The sequence below is a fragment of the Haemorhous mexicanus genome, chromosome Z, assembly GCF_027477595.1.
Source record: "Haemorhous mexicanus isolate bHaeMex1 chromosome Z, bHaeMex1.pri, whole genome shotgun sequence".
In the NCBI taxonomy this organism is placed as follows: Eukaryota; Metazoa; Chordata; class Aves; order Passeriformes; family Fringillidae; genus Haemorhous; species Haemorhous mexicanus.
Window position 1 is genome coordinate 736,889 of NC_082381.1, and position 22,034 is coordinate 758,922.

Below are 22,034 nucleotides of genomic sequence, written 5' to 3' on the forward strand. Positions count from 1 at the left end.
TTTCAGACAACCAATTTCCACTCCGTATCACTGCAACAGGTTATTTGTCCCCAAGAGCAGGATTCTTCCTTCTGAATTTCATGGGGCTCCTATCAGTTCATTTATCCAACCCACTTAGATCCCTTTGAGTGATAGATCCAGAGTGTCAAACGGTCTCACACACCTGATGTAACCCAAAAACTTGATGGGGGTGCACTATCATCTCTTGTACATCACTGGAAGAGATGGTAAACAGGACTTTGTACTGTGGTAGTTGACTTGTTACTGACCTCCATTAACCACCATCCTCAGAGACCAATTATCTAATCTATTTTAGATTTTTCTCCTGCCCATTCAGTTATCCACTCAGATCATAAAGTAGTAGACAACATGCTGCTTTTGAGATACAAAAACTAGTACAAATATCGAATTCATAAGGCTTAGCAGTATGGCATGCAAAATCCTTTAACTGCCTGGATGCTAGAAAATTTATACAGCATAGAATACAACTTCAACTTTTGATAGGTACTTCTGAAAATCTAAATCATTTTAATATTATTAAAAAATGCCAATTATTAGTAAATGTTTGCTACATTATATCCCAACTACATGTTAATCAAATGATGGCATTAAATGAGGAGAAGAAAATAAGAAAAGGCTAATATTAAGCTCAACGAATATCAATGATGAATTGTGAAATACAGTAAAATGTGATACATTCTAAAACTGTTAACAAACTGTAATAAATTTAATCTTTAAATTCAACATGTTAATGAAAAATGCAACATAAGGACTTAGCCATATAAAATAATTTCAAAGAATTTGCCTTTTCCTCAGCAATAAGCCTCTCTGCTCCCACACAAAACAGATTCTTTAGATAGTGCATGTTCTACTGTATTTTTACATGACATTTCAACAAAATCAGACTCACTTATTGGGTAGCCAGAATAGAATTAAATTGCAGGTGGGAAAATTGCCCATCGAACATGGTGAAGTGAGACATTTTGAAAAAGATAAAATATTTAAACCCAGTTTAAAAATTTTACCTAGTTAAAAAAAGAAAAGAACATGTATGCCCTTGAAGTAGAGAAGACTTACTGTATCATGTTGCCTGTTATCTTTTCCTGATACGATCAAGAAGTAGTTCCATGCCAGCAGCAGCAACAAAGCCAGTGGTATCATGTAGAGCTCAAAGTTCCAGACCACAAAAAGAAAAAGCTAGAAGACAGAGCAGGAAAAAAAGTGATTGAAATCAGCATTAAACTCTTGTGCAGAGTTAAGACCAATAAATTGAAACAATTCTAAAGAAATTCACCTCTCATAGTGGAGTGTTGTTCAGCCACTTTGCTGACTCAAACTTACCTCCCCAATGCAACTACTACCCTTCCCAATCCTTCCTACCTTAATTCTTGGAAAAGAAAAACTGATGTACTATCATCAAGAGGAATATTAATTGTTCTCTCATAAAATAATGCTTTTGTGAATAATGTAAAAGAGCATAAAAATAACATTGCATTTTAAGAAAGGTTAGTTGCTTCCATGAATCATAGAAAGGCCTGGGTTGGAAGGGACCTTAAAGGCCACCTAGATTCACCCCCCTCAACACAAGCAGGTACATCTTTCACTAGACCAGACTGCTCAGAGCCTCATCCAACCTGGCCTTGAACACTTTCAGAGATGGGGCACTCACAACTTCTCTGGGCAACTTGTTCCAGTGCCACCATCCTCAACAATAAGGAATTTCTTCCTAATATCTAATTTAAACCTCTCCTCTTTCAGTCTAAAGCCAGTCTAAAGCCATTACTCCTTGTTGTATCACTTCATACCCTTGCGAAAAGTCTCTCTCCATTTTTCTTGTAGGTCACAGGGATGTGATAAATTTAAAGAAGACCTCAACATGTTATTGAATCTGGTTATAGCTTTGAAACAACCCTGTAGCAGTGTAAACGTGGCACAAGAGTTGATTAAAGACTAATCTGCTATTTAGAAAAAAAGAACATGGTAATTTTGTAGTAATGTCATACAAACAAGCAGAAGTAGCAATCAGAAGTCTTTTGCATGGAAAACTAGCAAGAAATCACAGTAAAAGCTAAAATCATATGATTATTTTAATGAAAGTCTAGTAAAACAGAACTGACCACAGATTCATCAAAAATGGTTTTAAAAAGAATGCTGAGAAGCCACCTAAGTCCACCACTTCGAAAACTTTGATTTATTGCAGTGTTAGCTCAAAACACCTCAAAAGTGCTCTGTGACCACAAGCTGCTAGAAGCCTGGTTGGGTTACATCTCCTAGAGATGCATGCCTAAATAACTGGGGCTGGTCTTCAGCACGGAATCAACTTGGTCATCCCACCACTGGAGAAACCCATCCCACTGCCAGCTCCATACCCCACTGTTTAGACATTGTTCTCTACCAATGCTACTACAAAATTAATGGTTTACAGGAAAGAACTAAAAAAAAAAATAGAACTAAGAGCCAAACTAAAACCATTTTACCTCCAATTTTCCCTATCAATTAATTTCCTTTTTATTTAAGCCAGCTGTAGCCACAACTGGGGTTTGTTTTCTTCAACAAACAACAAAACAATGAAACACAACAACAGCAACAAAAAAAGTGAAAGCAAATCGTACTACGTACTACAGCTGGATAAAAATCCAGAAATCTTGACAGCCTTTTCATCCAAATAGCAAAGCTTTTGCATATTATTACTTTTAATACCTTCTAAAAGGATTGAAGGTGTTGTGCTACAGAACTTGCAAACCAAAAGCAAAGCCAATACCTACATAAACCAAAACAGAGCTCATTTTCCCAAATTAGCCATCAAGATGTATATAAAGATCAGTAAGATCTTTAATAAAATGCAGATTTTAATAGTCTTCTGCTAGATTTTTGTTTGGAGTTAGAACAAAATGCTCTTATCAAATACAAGCACCCATGTAGAAAGCAAAAAAAAATAGGTCTACATCTTAGGTAATCTTTCTCAACATCAGGTAACTTACCTCACCCCCATACTTTCTACCCCTCTTTACTATGTATATGCAAGCCTATGAAACCGCATGACAAACACGATAATTACTAAAAGAACTGAAAAACAGCGTTTGTGATACAAACAAGGATACTGGCATTTCTAGAAATTTTTCATTTGAAAGAAAAATGATTTTTTTAAGGTTGTTTAGTTTAAAAGGAAATCTGTTAGACATGGTAATGCATAAGAATCTGTGCTGGTTTCAGCTATGGTAGAGTTAATTTCTGCCTAATAGCTGTTTTGGATTCATAATGGTACTGATAACACACTGATGTTTTAGGTTTTTTGCTAAGCTGTGTTTATCCCAAGTCAAGAGCCTTTGTTGAAATTGCCTTACGCTCTGCCAGTGGAAGGTATTCAAAATAAACTGGAAGTGAGCACAGCTGGCACAGATGACTGGAACAGACTAAAGGGGTATGTCCACACCACAGAGCATTGTGCTTAGGATATAAACCAGGGGGACTTACCCAGAAGGGTGGGTGATGTGCTTTCAGGAAGAGGGGTCTAGCAAGGGTTAGTAGGTGGTGAGAAACTGTATTGCATTGTTTGGGTAATTTTTTAAATTACCATTTCATTACCATTTTTATTTTCTTTTATTATGGCATTTCACTTTACTTTCAATTATTAAACTGTTCTTATCTCAACGTAGAAACTTTACTTCAATTCTCCTCCTCAATTCTCCTCCTTTACTTCAATTCTCCACCAAGATGTGGGGGAAGAGAGGAGAGGTTTGAGCAAGTGGCTGTGTGGTGTTTCATCTCCAGCTAGGCTTAAAAACACAACAGAAGGAAGCAATATCTCACCTCATTCAAGAACTCCTCTGTGACCTTGCTGTCTATAAGAGAGTGGCAAATTAGATGTAACCAACTTCCAACAAATTTTGTGTTTCAAAAGAAAAGCAAAATATCCTTGCATGCTTTAACCCCAGAAATATCCTGAGTCAATGGATACACACTGAAGGGTGCTCTGGAAGCCAGCAAAAAGCATGAAGTATCAGAAAGGTAAATATTAGAGATTACCTGTGGGGAAAAGGCAACATGTACAGTCTTTATCAGGGCCCCAGCTGAACTTTGGTCAAAAAGTGGTTAAGAAATGAAGAACTATTTAAACACTCCCTGGCCCCAGAGGATAAAAGCCAACAATCTACATACAGTCTCAGGAGACATGGACCTGAGTCTGAGGAACATGGTCATCATGTACTCTGTACTCCAGAATATTGATGAATTCAAACACTTCTCACTTGAAGTTTCTAAAGGCCAAATGACCTTCAAGGGCATTAATTCCTTACAGTACAGCCATCAAAACATATTAAGACATTACCTTTTTTACAAATTGTACGGACATGCCATTCAAAATGTGGATATTACAACTGCCATCTCCTGAAGATGATTTTGCAGACTTGCCACCTTAATTTCCATCTAGTTTGGCTGAATTTTAACCACTTCCTCCTTTCAGGCAACTGTCTCAGCCAGGCACAAACACAATAAAATGTGCAACACAAATAAAATGTGTGCTGTATGAGACCAGCACAGTTATGGCCCTCTGACCTAAATGGCCTCATTATTCTTCCCAGACAAGAAATGCACTCATGAAAAGTGTATGAGAGAAAACATGCAGATTTCCAGTATCAGACAAAACTTTTAAGTCAACACGAGCAAATCCAAAATCTGGTGCAGAACAGCAAGAAAACTCCAGGATGCAGCTCTTATGGACGAAAGGCCTGATAGTGGAGGTGAAAGAGAAGAAGGAAGTGATACGTACAAACCTTCATAAAAGGCTGAGAAGTAAACCAACACTCCATTAAGCAAGTATAGGCCAGAAAGTCCCAAACCCAAACCAAACCAGAAAAGCTAACAAATGAGTATAAAAGAACACTTCTGAAAGTTGTCCAAGTCTTGAAAGCATCTAGTGGACTGTATCTGACATGATACCTTCCAAGAAAATAATGGCTATATGTGTAAAAAAAGGATGCTCATCATTACTGAAACAAGCTATTTTAAGAGATGAATATGAGTCTCAAAAGTTGCAATTTAATACAACTGCCATTTCCTATACAGAAGAACATAAGGGCTTTTTTCATCTCTCCCAAGAGATAAAAGTTTTCAGAGTCACAGGAATGAACTGGTCATTTTCGGTTTATACTCATAGTGAGAGACACATGCATTAAATCATCATTCAGAGAGACACATGACACTATCCCTAGTGTACAACACTTCAAAAATTAATTTAAGTTAGGATATTGAATATCCTATTCTTTTGCAAACTACAGTATATTTTAAAAAGAAATCTTATCCAAAATTATTAACACTTCCTACTGTTCAGAAAAAAAGCCTGCCCTTTCAGACTAGCAGCTGTGGATCATTAGCTTTCCAGTGATGAGATGTGTTTGATGAGTATTTTTCTTTCTAATTAAGAGACGAGATTCTCTATTTGACTACCTTCTGACAGAAGTGAAGAGAAAGATTTCTGCCTATGTGGAAAGGCCATATTCTACAGAATAATTATTTCAGAACTCTTTTTATCTACCTCCACCCAACCTCTTTTCATTTTTAACAAAATCCTGTTTGCACCCAATTCACAGCATTAACTCCCGTTTTTCTCAACTCTTCTCCTTTTTTCCTTTTGCTTCTGTTTTGACTGCTAGCAGGGAAGAGCATGTAAAAAAAAGGCGTCCCCACAGGGAACACTGACCTCATCCTCAGGTACAGAAGAGATCAGAGGACATATTGAAGGAGGGCTGCAAAGCTTCTGTTTGAAAGCTTTATGAGAAAACTAGAAAATGTTAATTCCACAGAAATGCCCGAGTTCAGTGGACCAGATATTGGCTGGTAGCACCCAGAGCCATGAGCTGTAATGCATTGAGAGTAAAACAAAACACAGACATTCCCACTACCGTCGTTTCACACAGGGCACAACACTCATGCTGCAGTCTCCTTCTCAAATTGTGGTTTTCCCTGATTGTTTTCACAGAACATCTTTATAGCCTTATTTACATATTATCTATATCCTTGCCTTATTGTTATAACCAATCTCTTGATTACCTTGGAAACACAGAAGTTGGCTGCACAACATTTTGGCACAATCACAAACAGACATTGTCTACAGCTCCAAATACTGCACGCCAATCACAGGATATTCCATTTACCATTTAAGCTTAAAATGACAATTTTATTACTCGAGGCTTTGTCCCTTGATGTATTCTCACAGGACAGAAAGGATGAGACAGAACCCATATATCTGCTTGATACAGACTGTGTACCAAGGACTGCAGGTTTAAAGGTTCCTGCATGGTGTTTTATACTATGAAACACTGGCAACTACTTTGTATTGTACTTTGGACAGATACTAGCTTCTTCCATTATGAAGTAGTCAGTTCTAGCAATCACAACTCCTCTGATCTTGTACAATACTCTTATAAAAAAATTAGAAAGAAAGTATTTCTTTTAGCTGCAACAGGTCTTAAATACACTACCAAAAATGTAAACACTTATAGGAATCCACTCCAAATGCAGTGCCTTCATTCAGATAAGTCTGGAAGAATTATGCCTTTTAAACCTACTCTAAAGCATACTCCAGCAGTTTTTCTTATCAGTCTTGCAATTTTAGTTCCAATTACTTGAGTTCTAGGAGGAGGTGCAGTATGAAAGACTGGAGTCTTAAGACATCACCTGTTACTCCGTTTTTCTGTACACATAAAAAATTAACTTGAAAATAATAACAGCATGCAACATGTAAAAAAATACAGAAAAAAACCAATAAAATTCCACTTGCTTTATTTTGACAAATTTTCAGTTCAACCTTGGATTACTGTTGGATCTCTTTTTTAAATGCCTGAGGTCTTGGGAGTCTGAGAAATGTATAATAATTAGTATTTTTTATTCTCTAAGATCTTTTCCTTTATCTCAGAAACTAACATGGATTTGTTTGAATTTTTCTCTCTCTTTGCTGGAATTAGAAGAACTGACTTCACTTTAGATTTAGTTCACTGAGTTTAATTTAGATTTTTATTAGCATTCTTTCTATTTGTTTCATGAAGAAAGAGAAAAAAGAGATAAATTCATGACAAATAAAACAAGAACTTAACAGAATGGATGAAGTATTAATTAATGCCAGTCCAAATGGGGCTTTTGATGTATTTTGATGTCTTGAAAGCTATATATTAGCACTTGCTAGAGCACTTGGGTCCTGTGTCTAGAAGAACATACCAAAAGAAAATTTCATTAAATGATGGCATTAGATGAGGAGAAGAGAATAAGAAAAGGCTAATGTTAAGCTCAATGAATATTAATGATGAATTGTGAAAGACATTAAAATGTCATACATTCTGAAACTGTTAACAAACTGGATTAATTTAAATCTTTAGCTTCAATCTATGAAATTAAAAAAATGCAACATAAGGACTTACGAGGTAGGACATTTTTCCTCACAGGTTTTCCATGCTGGTAATCTGTACAACAAACCCAAGGTTCTATTTAATCTCACTCTTTAATCTATGTGCAGTGTACCCACTCATTACTAAACCAACAATTCTGACAACTAGATGTGACTCACTTGATCTGCATCAAACCACCCAGTTTGTTTGTGAAACACATTTACAGCCAGAACGACCTTTGCTTTGTGCTGCTACTGCTATCCAATCCCACCATAATTTACGTTGCATCTCTACAAGATTGTCAGCACCAAAAAAAAATGTTTTATTTAAAATCCTGAAAATTTTATTTATTTGCTTACAAATAATTATTTTCCTTACAACTTCTAACAGATGTTTCAAAATCATTTTCCAGAAGTACCACAACCTTTACTTTGAGAATATCAACAACTTCAAGACTGCAAAACTCAGAGCATGAATGAAGTGCCACTTTAAACAGCACATGGATTACAGATATAAAATTTGTAACCAGTTGCTATTGTATCTACTAACAAAAGTTAGGTAGGCAATAAAAATTATACTACCCAAAAATATTTTTAAAATGTGGAATCTCTTGAGTCATTTTTTCCCCTCCATTTAGGAGTTTCTGAGCTGCATTATTACATCTCGGTAGTTAGTATCCCAGTAATAAAATTAAAGGGCAAAATATAGTTCACTAAAGGAATTCCCACACACACAACCTCCTGCCGTTCACAGGCCATTTCAAGATGGATTTTTTCTGTCAGACTGCTACAATGCTGACAAACTATGAGAAATTCCTATGAGCACTGACACCTGGCATCAATGACCAACTAGGGTACATTTGATCAAAAGCACATCTAAGAATGATGCTATTAGGGTCACTGAACCTCCATCCCATCTTAATACCACATTTTCTGAACAATACCCAGCTGTTCATTGAATGGCCCACATTTCGTCTAAGTGACATTACTGAAAAACTGATCTACATATTATGTTCCAAGTAAAAAAGTGCTTTTGATGTCCCCAGCTTGATTTTCAGAGAATCACAGAATGGTTAAGTCTGGAAGGGACCACACTAGGTCATCTGGTCCAACCTCCCTACTCATGTAGGGTCATCCCAGAGCATGTAGCACAGAACTGATCCTGAATATCTCCAGTGAGAGGGAGAATCACTTCAGAAGAAAAATCTAAGATGTTGACTTTGTGAGAAGTGTAAAATCACATCATGGATCATGCTAGATAACTACAGCTATTTATGCACAATAGATTGATGATCTTAAGAGCTCTGAACAGTTTTAAATTGTGTTGTGCTGAAAAAGATCGCATGCAACCAGGGATCTACATATTCACATCTATCTTCTTTCATTATTTAGGCATTTTATCACACTTTACCTGGGCATCAATTTTCTGTCATCCACATCTTGCAATTCAATTTGAAAAATGTAATTTCTTCAGAGAATCCAGAAACAAATAGTTATCATTGCCCCCTTCCTTTCTTACTGCCTGATGAGAAGCTGATGGGCTTTGAAACTGCCTCTTGTTCTCCCAAAAGCCTGAAGATTGTAAAATTAAATTGTCCATCAAAAGTTATTAAACTGGATATAAAGAAAAAATATTTGGTACCTTCTTCAGCTTAATTAAACTTCACTGTACATCTACCAGAGTTCAGACAACATACATACTCCCCAAACACCTGCATGGAAGTTGTCAGAAATACTATTTTCTGTACATTACATACTGCATCAGATTAACTTTTTATTAAGCTGCTGCCTCACTTATATTCTTTTGCAGATGAAGGAAGATCATTTAACATTTTAAGAAAACATGTAAAACATATAATAGGGTAGAAATCGTCACCATTACCCAAATACTGGAAAACACAAAACTTTCAGACTTACTTTTTCCAAAGCAAAATAGAAAGTACATTTTTAAATGAAAAGTAAGTCACTTACTTTAAAAATTGTGACTATGAATGACATAAACTTCACAAATGCTTAAACTGTGCCCATATTCATTAGTATGTCAGAAAACCTAAATAAGCCCTCCTCACTATTCATTCATAAATAACCACCACCAAAATAAAAGGACCATTAGGACCAAAGGATATTAGGAAGCACAACCTTCAATAAAATTAAGTCCTTTGGTTGTAGAAAAACTGACACTTTACCAACTGTCAGAGTGAAAGCAACAGCAACAAAATTTAAACTGTATGAATGAAGACTAAAACCACGCAGCTAAAGATGTTAAAGCAGACTGTGATTTCCAGCAATAAAATGCAAAAATACTGGGTTTTGGTTTGGTAACTACCAGTATGCCTGCCTTCCCTATGGAGAGATACTTCCAGAAGCGGAAGTCTCATTACACAGACTGGGAGTGTAATGTCCTTTCTATATTGAAGAAACTCTGTCCAAGTAGGTCTAATTATTAAATTATTTCAACTTTTGAAGACCATCAGTCAACTTCAGTGAGTTCACCAGGCTGATTTTCACACTCATGATTTATGATCTGCTTCATCATGTTGTTTTGTGATGGCTGGCGTATCAGTTGAGTATAACTGTATAACAGCAAATAAAAAGCATAGGATTTGTTTCTCTATCACTGACCAGCTTTAAAGTACACAACTTGCAATTTGTTCACACAGTGTAGGAAAATGTTTTTCTACCTTTTAATGTACTTATTTGTAAATAAATTTTAATTAAGAAATTCATTTCAGTAATTGATTTCAGCTAGCTTGCCATTCATTGTAACTCGATCTCCCAGTCTATCTGTACTTTAAAAAAAATTCTCCTTCATTGATCTCAAGACTTTGCCTCCAAAACTTCAGTTCTCAGAGTTTGCAGATGTATGTGTCTGCTATAGCATCATGTATCCATGTACACACATTTACAGATGTATGTGTGTGCTCTGTCATCTGTAGCTATGCGTGCCTGCTCCTATTCACAACTCTAATGTTAATCCAGGGCTGACGTTACCAACTCCTAGTCTATTTACAGTCTTTTACTCTTTCCCTGTGAACACCCTGTAGCTTTCCACCCTCAATGATTTATTTGAAATAACTTTGATGCCAGAGATATCTCCATGTTAGAATGTAGGCTATGTGTTTTTCTTCAGTATTTACCAAGTCTTTCAATTTCCCCGTGCAGAGTACAATTGTAGGTTGCAGAAATGAGAACTTAGCAGAAAATAACAGTTTAGATCACAGAGTGAAGCAGCTCCAGGTGTTTGAACAACCTGAATCCTGTGCTTATAATTCTGTCCCCAGGCTGATGTCACTGAGACAAGCAAGTATTGTTTGTTCTCTAGTAGGATAGCTGTAATTATATTCTGCAATGCTTTCTTTAAACAAAATGCAAAACAAAACTCTCCAAGGTCATTTTTAGCTGGCAATTTTTTACAATAGACTAGAGCAGGTCCCAAGAAAGCTAATGTATATTCACATACTTCTGTGTAAAAGTTAACAAATTGCACTATAAAGAACAGCATAAACAGTGCAAACTCCAAATATTTCAATAAGATAAAGAGAAGGCAGAAGTTAGAATGCAGTTCATGAATATGTACATCCTGTACATTTTTCTATCTTTTTATTGTAAAACACAGCATAAAGAAGTGGGATGTTGTCTATTAACAGTCACTTCACAATTTGGTAGAATCAGTTATGAATTATTAAACAAATGTAATTTATAACATAACTAGTATATTTACTAGCGTATCACCACTCAGTCTTGGCTTGAGTTTACTTCTTTGTGCCTTTGCTAAACTTCTCTGTTCTGCAGAGCTCCACTCGGGTGCATTAGAGAAATCACATCAGACTCACATAGCCTTTCCTGCAAGAGCAACGTCCTGAACTGCTGGGAGTTGTACAAGAAACGGAGTCAGATACCTGGTTAACAAATACACTTTTCACACCTTACAATGTCTGATGCACTTCCAGTTGCCTAAAAAGCTTCTCTTAAAATGTGCGTAACTGACCTGTTTAACAAGGGCAAGTACAAAACAGACATCTTGGAAAAACCAGAGGTGCATCAAGGGAAAAGAAAAAAAAAGGAATATCAGAAGTAGACTTACCAAACAAAACTAAATTATTGTGTGAATTCTTACAAAAAACTACAGAAAGCCCCCTTACATTTTGGTTAAAGTTAAGTAACCATTCATATAAGGTGCTGGAAAACATAAGAGAGGTGAAAGCTGAAAGAGAAGTAAAGGTGAACAATATTCAGAAGTTCACATTTTTGAATCAAATACTTTTAAGCAACAGCAAGTTCTGTGGGCAGCAGTAAGTTGGCGAGGGCATCACCTATCCAAAACACAAAAATACTATACCATGTAATTAAACAGCCTGCAAACTTTTTTTTTTTATTTTTAAATCTGATTTTAAGTTTCTCTATTGTAAGATATATTGAGAAATAAAATTTTTCATCTATAACATGCAATGTAATTTTTCAAGACAAATAAATTCAACAACAAAAAATCTTTTCTTTCTTATGACCCTAGAAACTGTCTTCTGCTGCTTTCATTGAGTGATATTTCTGCAGGGAGAAGTATATTTTCATGCTATTGAAAACACCAGGTTTTTCTCTGTAACAAATTTAATTATATCTGTATTTTTACAAACTACATTAAATCATATTTAGCACAGAGATCTGTATCCTGGCAACTATCCTATTGTTTGTATAGTTTATCTTTCTAGTCCGCAAATGCTAGAACCCAAGCTATATTCCTCTCTCCATATTTGCAGGAAGTAGTGTTGGAGATTCCAAATATATGATTTTTCATAGAATCTACCTCATCTTTCAGTAGTTTTTTGTTTCAGCAGAATTACATTTCATTTATTTAGCTGATTGCCTCTCCAACATATTTAGCCATACTTTAACATAGAAATGTTCCACAGCTCTAAAAAGCATTTTTTGAGCCAGGACCATCATCAATAACATTTACTAACCAGGAAAGAAGAGCAGTATATTTTATAGATGCTTACTTCCATGCACATCCTTAAAATGTGAATAGGGAAATGCAGAGTATTTTACTGCTACCTACAGAATAGTGTATCATCATTAATAGCCAGTGATACATTCTCAACTTTGTTTGCTTTTGTTTGTTTGTTTTTGATTTGTGGGGTTTTTTTGGTTTTTTGTTTTGGGTTGGGTTTTTTTGGGGGGGTGGGGTGTAGTATAAAATTCCATAGCAATGAGATCACGATCCACCGATGCAAATTTTGTATGTGTGTTTAAACTTGCTACATATGGCAGGAAGCAGACAGTTCCCCTTTAAAGGACCAAACTCTGGAAACAGGTATTTCATAAATTTAAATGAGCAGGGCCCAAGACTTGGAATTATACGCATATGGCTTCTTTACTTTAACACTCTGTTCAAGTCTCAAGATACTTCAATCAAACCAAAACAGTGAAATATTCTATTAGAGAATAGTCTGTTCTATTAGAGGTCTCATTATTAAGTTGTCTACAACTTAAAAGAGATTTTTTTCAATTGCATACAAGATTTAATGCATTCATTAATCATCAAAAGTCTATGAAACGCAACAAGAAACTGTCCTTAGGGCAAAGGAGTACAGTTTGTTGCTCAAACCCTGAATCACTAACACTGATTAATACACATGTGAAAAACCTTGCTACTCACTGTTGTTTTTCAAGCACACCCAAATAAAAAATTGTGTTTAAAATTCAAGATGGAGGCTTGATCTTATGATTCTCACAGTCACAGTGGATGAGGTATGTACAGCATAATTACTCACCTTTTACTTTTTATTAAAGATAGAGCAGACTTGATGTTTCAGCAGACTATCTTTTCAATGTCACTCCTTCCGCAATTCCCCAGTACCTCCCTTCCACCTGATCTTTGGGTGACACCAAGAAGAGGAAGGCAGGAGTAACTTCACCTGGGTTTTAATAAATCTGTAAAGTCCTGTGGAACTGACCTGTCACACTGAAGCAGATTGATGATTTGTGAGCAGACCTGGACTCTTCAGAGCTGCAGCTCATGTCTACCACTCGAGGTAACTCTCTCAAAATGGCACTGCTTGGCCAATGTCTTCACAACAGCATCTGGAGAGGGGGATAAATGTTTTGCTGATGCTCAAGAAAGCTTTTTGCAAGACTCAGGAATTCAGCTACCTGTTCTCTAGACAAGTGTATTCCAGCAGGTATAGACTCCTCTATCCCTCTGCTCACTCCCACCAGACCTCTGATCAGGTCTGATGGACATCCTTCCCTTATTCCCTTAAAGATGACAGTCTAGCCTTTGACCAAAACCACTGTGTCAGCTAAACCATAGCACTGCCAGGTCCAGCCTTTTTTGAATACATCCAGGGACGGTGATTCCATCCTTTCACTAGGCAACCAGTGCCTGACCATCCTTTCAGAAAAGAAATTCTTCCTAATGTTCAACTGAACCTTCCCTGACACAGCTTGAGGCCATTTGCTCTCATCCTGTCACTAACAGACTGCGAGAAGAGACCAACCCCATCTCGCTACACCCTCCTTTCAGGCAGTTGTAGAGAGTGACAAGGTCTCCCCGAGCCTCCTTTTCTCCAGGCTAAACAACCCCAGCTCCCTCAGCTGCCCCTCATATGGCCCTACTCTCTACCCTTCACCAGATCTGTTGCCCTTCTTGGACACATTCCCACACCTCCAGGTACTTCTTGAAATGGAGGGCCCAGAACTGCACACAGGACTTGAGCTGGGGAATCACCACTGCACAGGGGGACAATCCCTGCCCTGGTCCTGCTGGCCACACTATTTAGGATAAAGACCAGGATGCCATTGGCCTTCTTGGCCACCTGGGCACACTCTGGCTCATGTGCAGCCAGCTGCCAATCAGCATCCCTAGGTTCCTTCCTCCTGGGCCACCCTCCAGCCACTCTTCCCCCAGCCTGTGGCACTGCATGGGGTTGATGTGATCCAAGTGCAGGAACCAGCAGTGGCTTATTGAACCTCACAGCACCGGCCTCGGCCCCTTGACCCAGCCTGCCCAGATCACTCTGCAGAGGCTGCCGTGCTCCAGCAGATCAACACTCCTGCCCAGCTTAGTGCTGTCTGCAAACTTACTGAGGGTACACTCAATCCCCTCATCCACATCAGCAAAAAAGACATTGAGCAGGACTGTACCCAGTACTGAGCCTTGGGGATTCCCAGTAGTGACTGACCAACAACTGCAGCACCATTCAGCCCCACGCTCTGGGCCCAGCCTCCCAGCCAGTTCTTAATCCAGTGAAGTGTGCACTTGCGCAAGCCACAGGCTGCCAGCTTGCCTTAGTTTAATACAGTTATACAAAAGAGTGACTCAAAAGTGAGTTATTTTCCCTTTAGTTTTAACCACTCCCCTTTCATCAAAAAGGAAAAATGAATGTGGGAAGGTCTAAGTGGAAAAAAAAAAGCTTACTAAAAAGAAAAACAGCAACAACCAAGATAGTATTTTTTGTCCAAAACAAATCAATATTGCTGGGACTCTGGATGAAATTTCCCAGCTGCTGCAACACTGACCACCCTCAGGGGCTGGAACTCACGGAGAGATAGATGGTCAAGCTTCCCAGCACAGCACAGCAGCTGCGGGCAGCGGCTGGAACTCATGCAGTGGGTTTGATCTCTCCTGGCCTGGTGCGGTAGCTGCAGAGAAAGGTATTGTGAGATTCCAAAGCCCCAGGAGAACAAATACCTCGCCAAATAGCACAGCACAAAGCTGGAGCAGTGAAAAGTTGTTGCAAAATTCACTGTGGAGAAGTTTTGGATTGCAAAATGTAGCTTCTTCATTGCAACTCAGAGATCCGCCCCATGCCAACTGCTAGATAGCCAGAAGACAACAGAAGAAGAGCTCCACACACATTTGTTTCTGGTTTTTAAAGGGATCCCCCATTCCCGCTTCTGTGAACCCAGTGTAAAACACACAAGTTCGGTTTCCTGGGTTGCTGAATCCTAAAGTGACAGTAAAAACATAGTACATGGATCAACGTAGAGGAAATACACAATACACATTTTTGGGGTCACCAGGGCACAGCTTCCCCAGCAGAATGCTGTGGGTGACTGAAGTCCAAGGTAGATAACATCCACAGTCTTTCATCATCCACTAGGCTGGTAACCTCATCATAAAAGGAGATCAGCTTGATCAAGCAGGATCTGCCCTTCCTAAACCAATGCTGGCTGGGCCTTGGTCCCCTGGTTGAACTCATGATAAATGATGAAGAGTGGTTTGGCAAGCTCTCCTGCCAGATCTCTCAGTACCCTTTGGTGAATCCCATCCATCCCTACAGATTTGTGAATGTCCGAGTACCACAGCATGTCACTACTTCCTCCTGCATTCCAGGGGGTCTGCTGTGCTCCCTGTCCCTGTCTATCAGTGCAGGGGACTGGTTGTCCTGAGGATAACAGGTCTTTATGTTACACTGATGCAAAGAAGGCATTAAGTACCTCAGCCTTTCCATCAACCTTGGTGACAAAGTTCCCCTCCATGTTCAATACAGGATGAAGATTTTCCTTGGACCTCCCTTTGTTATTCATTTATTATAAAACTACTTTTATTATTTTTCACAGCAGTGGCCATGTTGATTTCTAGCTGAGCTTTTGCCTCTGATTTTCTCTCTACACATCCTAACTATATCCTTGTACTTTTCCTGGGTTTCCTACCCCTTCTTCCAAAGGTCATAAACTCATTTATCCCAAGTTCCACCAGTCTTCTTCCCTGATAGCTTGTCTTTTAACAATAGAGCTCCCGTGCTTTTAAGACTCCACCCTTCCTGATCCCTTTATCATCAAGGACTCTGTCCTAAGGGACTCTCTGTGTTCTGAACAGGTAGGGGCTGGGTTAACCCCCTTCCTTATTTTATCAAGAATCAAAAACTTATCATTTTGTGGTTGCTGTACTCAAGATGGGCATTCTCCCACCACTTTCTGTTCATAAGCAGCAGGTCTAGCAGGCACCACACTAGGTAGGCTCCCTCACCAGCTGCGACAGAAAGTTCTCTTTCACATAATCCAGGAACCTCCCAGACTGCCTCCTTTCTGCTGTGTTGAGTTTCCAACAAATATCTGGCAAGCTAAAGTCTTCCACAAGAAAAGCACTGGCAATTGTGAGTTACCAGTCAGATGCTTAGTGAATAGTTCACCTGCCTCTTCATCCTGGCTCGCTGGTCTGTAAGACTCCAACAAGGATATCTGCATTGTTAGCCTTCTCACTAATTCTCACTCAACCTTAACAACACTATCCTGCCTTACCAAACAGGTTCTAGCTTCAAATCAGGATCCTTATTCCTTTTCTTTGCTTGGAGAGGAGAATAAAAACACATGGGATTTTCTAGTTAGCAGCCCCTGTATATGGATCTCCCCCACCTGGGACCATCTGCAGTTGTTCATGCTTCAGAACAGAGCATCAAGGCTGCTGGGGGAAAAAGATCTATAGAAGATGGCAGCCAGATAGACGCATCGTACTGCTTTTGAGTGATGAGGTTTTGATAGTGGGGGACGGCAGGTGTGGCTTCTGTGACATGCTGCCAGAAGTTTCCCTTTTGTCTAACTGAGTCAATGCCACCTGGCTCCAGAAAGGACTCACCACTGGCCAAGGCTGAGCCCATCAGTGATGGCAGCATCTCAGTGATAATGTACTGAAAAAGAAAACTGTACAACTACAGTCAGAGAGAAGAGTGAGAATATGTATAAGTATATGTAAATATACTCTGCAAACACCCAGGTACATGAAAAAGCATGAGGAACAGGTACTCCAGTGTATATATATGTGTGTTATTGTATGTATGTATGCATGTATGTATGTATGTATGTATTTATGTATGTATGTATGTATGTGCAAAACTTCCCCTGCAGTCAGCTGTAAGGCAGGCTGTCTTTGAAATGGAGCAAATATCCACCATAGAGGACCCCACACCAGAGCACTTCAATACCTAGGGAAGGGACCCATGCTGGATCAAGTCTGTGCCTGAAAGACTGTATCTCTTGGAAGAGATCCACACTGGAGCAGTTTGTGAAGAACTGCAGTCCAACACCCTGTATTGTGTTGACTGTGGCTGGATGCCAGGCACCCACTGAAGCTGCTCAATCACTCCCAACTGGACAGGGAAGAGAAAATATAACAAAAGGATTCATGGGTTGAAAAAAGTCACCAAATATCATGACAAGCAAAACAGACTCAGCATGGGGATATTAATATAATTTATTACTAACAAAATCAGAGTAGGATAATGAGAAGTAGAATAAATTTAAGAACGCCTTTCCCCCCTCCTCCCCCCTTCCCAAGCTCCACCTTCTCCCCTTTAGCAGTGCAGGAAGATGAGGAATGGAGATTGCAGCCAGTTCATCCCACTGCTCCAGTCTTTCCCCTGCTCCAGCATGGGGTGTCTCCCACAGGAGACAGTTCTCCACAAAATCCTCCAGTGTCCTTCCCACAGGCACCTTCACAAACTGCTGCAATGTGGGTCGCTCTTCCACAGTGTGCAATCCTTCAGGCACAGCCTGCTCCAACATGGGTCCTCCACAGGGTCAGAAGTTCTACCAGGAAACTAACTCAAGCAAGAGTTCCTCTCTCCATGGGTCTGTAACTTCCAGCAACACATCACAGACGCCATTTCTGTAGCCTGCCCACTAAAAAAATCTGGCTATATCCAATACATTCACATTGGAGAAATTTGTGGAGGACTGTCTGCTGCAGAAGTGTGAGGAATTGAGAAGAGTGTGAGGAATCCTCTGCCTAAGGAGGAAGGAGTGGCAGAAATCACGTATTATGAAATGACTGCAGTTACTATTCCCATCCCAGTGAAGCACTGGAGGAGCAAGCTGGGAGTGGAGTTCAGCCCATGGAGAAGGGAAAGGGAAGGTGTTCTAAGATTTGCTTTTACTTCTCATTAACCTACCCTAATTTGATTGTCAATAAATTCAACTAATTTTAGACCCTAGTTGAATCGCTTTTGCCTGTGACAGTAATTGCTCAATGATGCTGACCCTTGAGCCTTTTGTTATATTTTCTCTCCCCTGTCCAGCTGTGGTGGACAGTGATGGAGGGCATTTTGGGCCAATATAAAAGCTCTGAATCATTTAGGTCACCTTTAAGATCATCATGTCCAACTCTTAATCCAGTACAGCAAAGCCCGCCACTAAATCATGTACCATGGTTAGATAGGTGCCATTTCTACATGTCTTTTAAATACTTCCAGGGCCCTGGGCAACCTGTTAGAGTGTTTGAGAATCCTTTTTTTTAAAAATATTTTTCTAATATACAATGTAAATCTCTTTTGGTGCAAGCTGGATATATTTCCATATGTGCACAAGCAGAAAAAAAAAGGCAAAACACCAGCATTTGATTGAACCTATTTTGGAAGTCCTAATAAATTTAAACATACAGGAATACAATGTTGCAAATATTTTAGGATAAGGACATAATGTTATGTTTGTACGTTAGAAACAAATTAACCACATGACTGCACTGAATGGTACTTAATGAAGTTTCAACCTCAGAATTCTATGACTCACCGAAGACATAAGCAACTGACAAAAATTACAGATAAATCTTAACTGCAGACAGACTTCTGAAATAACCAATGATAAATATCAGGCAGAAAAAATGAATTTAGGTGTATAACCAGAAGAGGAATTCAGTAACTGGAAAACGTCTCTATAGAGATTTGAGATAATCACAAAAGCTGTTGTCCTCATTAAAGGGCTGTATGGTTCAACCAAAAGCAAAAAACTATCAGGATTCTCTTGTCTCTCTTCACATTTTAAAAGAATGAACTTCTTCTTGGGTCTTTGAAAACACTTAGGATAATTTTACCAGTAAAGACATATTGGTGTCTTAGTCCACAGGTCCTTTTTTTCTAAATACTGGTGATGTGGAAATCACCATAACTGAAATAAACACGTAACAGCACCAAGAATAACACATACCAATCTGAAAGACAAATGAAAGAACTCCAAATATACATTATGTGCACAGTTTATAGACACACTCAGGTACAACTGTTTGATAACACAGCACAGCAATCTCTGCTCCACACATTTTTTATTTCCATTTATACACTGTAACATATATGTGGCTTTTGGGCCGCATATATTCAGCAATGGGATGAGGTTTCATTCCTCAGTTCCTCAATTGATTATTTACATTTTTGCACAGAAATGAGACAAAGTATCAAATCAGTCTACTACTTTGTATTTGTTTTGCCTAGGTAAAAATAATATATAACATTTGGTCACTGAAAGTAAAACAACTCTCCATTTTACAGACAGTGCTCCTTTTGCTTTTTTAGGGTATCCTTTTTTTCCTACATAATTTTGGAATGCATAAAATCACATTAAGAAGTCAGGGCAGTTTTGTTTTGATGCTGCATCTATAGTTAACTAACTGGTGGCTAAATTTGGAAACCCGTATGAAAACTTCATGAGACAGCGTGTCGTGAGCCTCCTCTCACCACCAAATCACACAAGACATGGCTACACTTCAGTGCATCCGACTGCATTTTCTTCCACACTACCACACACCTTTATCATCAAACTTCTTAATGCATGCTATTGTACAGTCTAGTGTAGACTTATACGTGGGAAACCCTCATTATGGAAGGTGACTACAAATTACAGTATGAAGACTAGTGCTGTAGCAGGTTATTACAGAGCACAATAAAAGATGATGTCCCATTCCAGAGTAAGGACTGAGGAGGATTCCTCAGATTTCTAGGGTGAAATTAGACATTAGCAAGGTCAAGATTACACCTGTGAGCAGTATATTGATCTGGAGAAAGAAACTGGCCTCATTAGTGAAGACAGAGTAGGCAGAAGCAAATGAAGGAACCAACTCCACGACGGGTAAGACGCAGTGGGTGACTTGCTGTTTGGGCAGGACAGAGGGCGATGAGGCGGTGGCAGCAGGAAGGGCAGCAGGGCAGCGGAGGGCAAACAGTGGGACAGCAGGGCAGCAGGCAGGGATGATTACATGGGCTACAGATGGACGAGCAGGAGCAAGAGGCAAGGGCCAAGGGCAAGGGCATGTTGTGACAGCAAAGACTGGACAAGAAGGGCCAGTGAGGAGTGAGCAAGAGAAGGCAAGGGCCGGGGCCGGGGTGATGCACTCCATGATTCCTTATGTACTGCACAGCACCTCCCACGATCCAGCTCTCCAAGGAAATCACTGGGTCATCTGGAGAAGCTCCCCTAACAGCAGGAAGGAGTTCTCTCCACCCTCAGGGAGAGCAGTGTGGACAAGTCCTCCCTGTGACAAAGGTTTTAAAGGCTCTCTCCAGCCCAGGAGTCTCCCTGGGGAAGTCCTCCTAGAGACAGAGCTCGTCTCCACACCTCCACGGGATAGCCTGCCAAGAGACAGAGCCCCTGCTCGCCCTCCTCCCGCCGCACCAGCCATGGGTGCTTGCTGTGCAAATGTGCACGAGCTGTTGCTGCCAAGGCATGTGCACATTTTCTAGTACTTTTCCATTTAAACAACAGATTTTTGAACAACAGTTTGGAATAAAATCGAATGTTGAGACATTTTCACTCTAACATTAACGAGTCCCTCACAAGTAAGAAAGAGAAGAAATACAATCTGAAACAAAGGAAGGCATCTCATGAAACAAAAAAGAGAAGTAACACCAGTAAATATAAAAATATGCTGAAGCAACAGATGTTTTGGAAAACTGTGTGTACTCCTTATGTTCTAAAACTGATCAACGCATGAAGTTAAAACATAACGGCAGTGTCAAAACCTCACCAGATAATTATATAACTTTCATTCCTGTCACTTTATCACATAATGTTCAATACTGTTACATAGTATTCATTATTTGTGAAAAAACATTAAACTTGCTGAGGTATAACATCTTATATTAAATACACCTCAATTATGGGATACTCTCTTTAATTGTCTTTAATATAATTCCAGAGCAGGTAGTATCAGAAGGTAAAGAAAAAAAATATTTTACATATATATATATATATATATATATGTCGGAACTCAGGACATCCCTTTGGGAGTCCGGAGTTTCCTGGGACCCTTGCCAGGGGGCTTGGAGACCCTGGCACACAGCCCAGAACACCAGTGGGTTCGATTATGAACCACGGAATAACTTGTCACCTTTATAGAAAGAGATAAAAGCCACAATAGTGTAAATAGTGTAAGAATAAATAATTACAGAGTCTAAATGTAGGTTTTAGGATTTTTGGTATAGGGGTTTCTGGTGACAAGATGGAGGGATTTGGGCGTGTCTAGCCTTTCTTCTTCTTCTCTACCTCCATCTTGTCTGGTGATGTTGGCACTTTTAGATTGGTCTAAAGTAGAAACTCACTGTCTAATATAGATGATAGGTATTGGAAAATAACTGTAAATATTGTACACGTAGTTTGTAGTATATAAAGATAACACCGCCCTGGAGGAGGGGGGAGTGCCTCTGGCTGTCCTGCCAAACGGATCTCGGCTGGACAGGGAGAAAGAACTTTATAGATAAGATGCAATAAACAATCTTGAGACCGAAAAAATGAAGAGCCCTGACTTCTTCTTCAAGTACCGGGCTGGGAAAAGAAACTTTAGAACTTTAGTCGGGGTCACTCTGACCGGCTAGAAACACAGCCCCCGGCAACTGGCGTTCCCTGGGTGGGCTCGAAGAGAGATTACGACATATATATATATAAAATCTACACACTC

At 39.2% G+C, this 22,034-nt stretch overlaps 1 protein-coding gene across 1 annotated transcript in view; it reads right to left on the bottom strand.

Moving 5' to 3' along the window:
* Positions 1-22,034, bottom strand: part of MCTP1 (multiple C2 and transmembrane domain containing 1) — a 210,836-nt gene that overhangs the window by 51,488 nt on the left and 137,314 nt on the right. Inside the window, exon 15 of the mRNA XM_059836614.1 lies at positions 1,078-1,197. Coding sequence (XP_059692597.1) covers positions 1,078-1,197 — 120 coding nt within the window. The remainder of the gene's footprint in view (positions 1-1,077; positions 1,198-22,034) is intronic.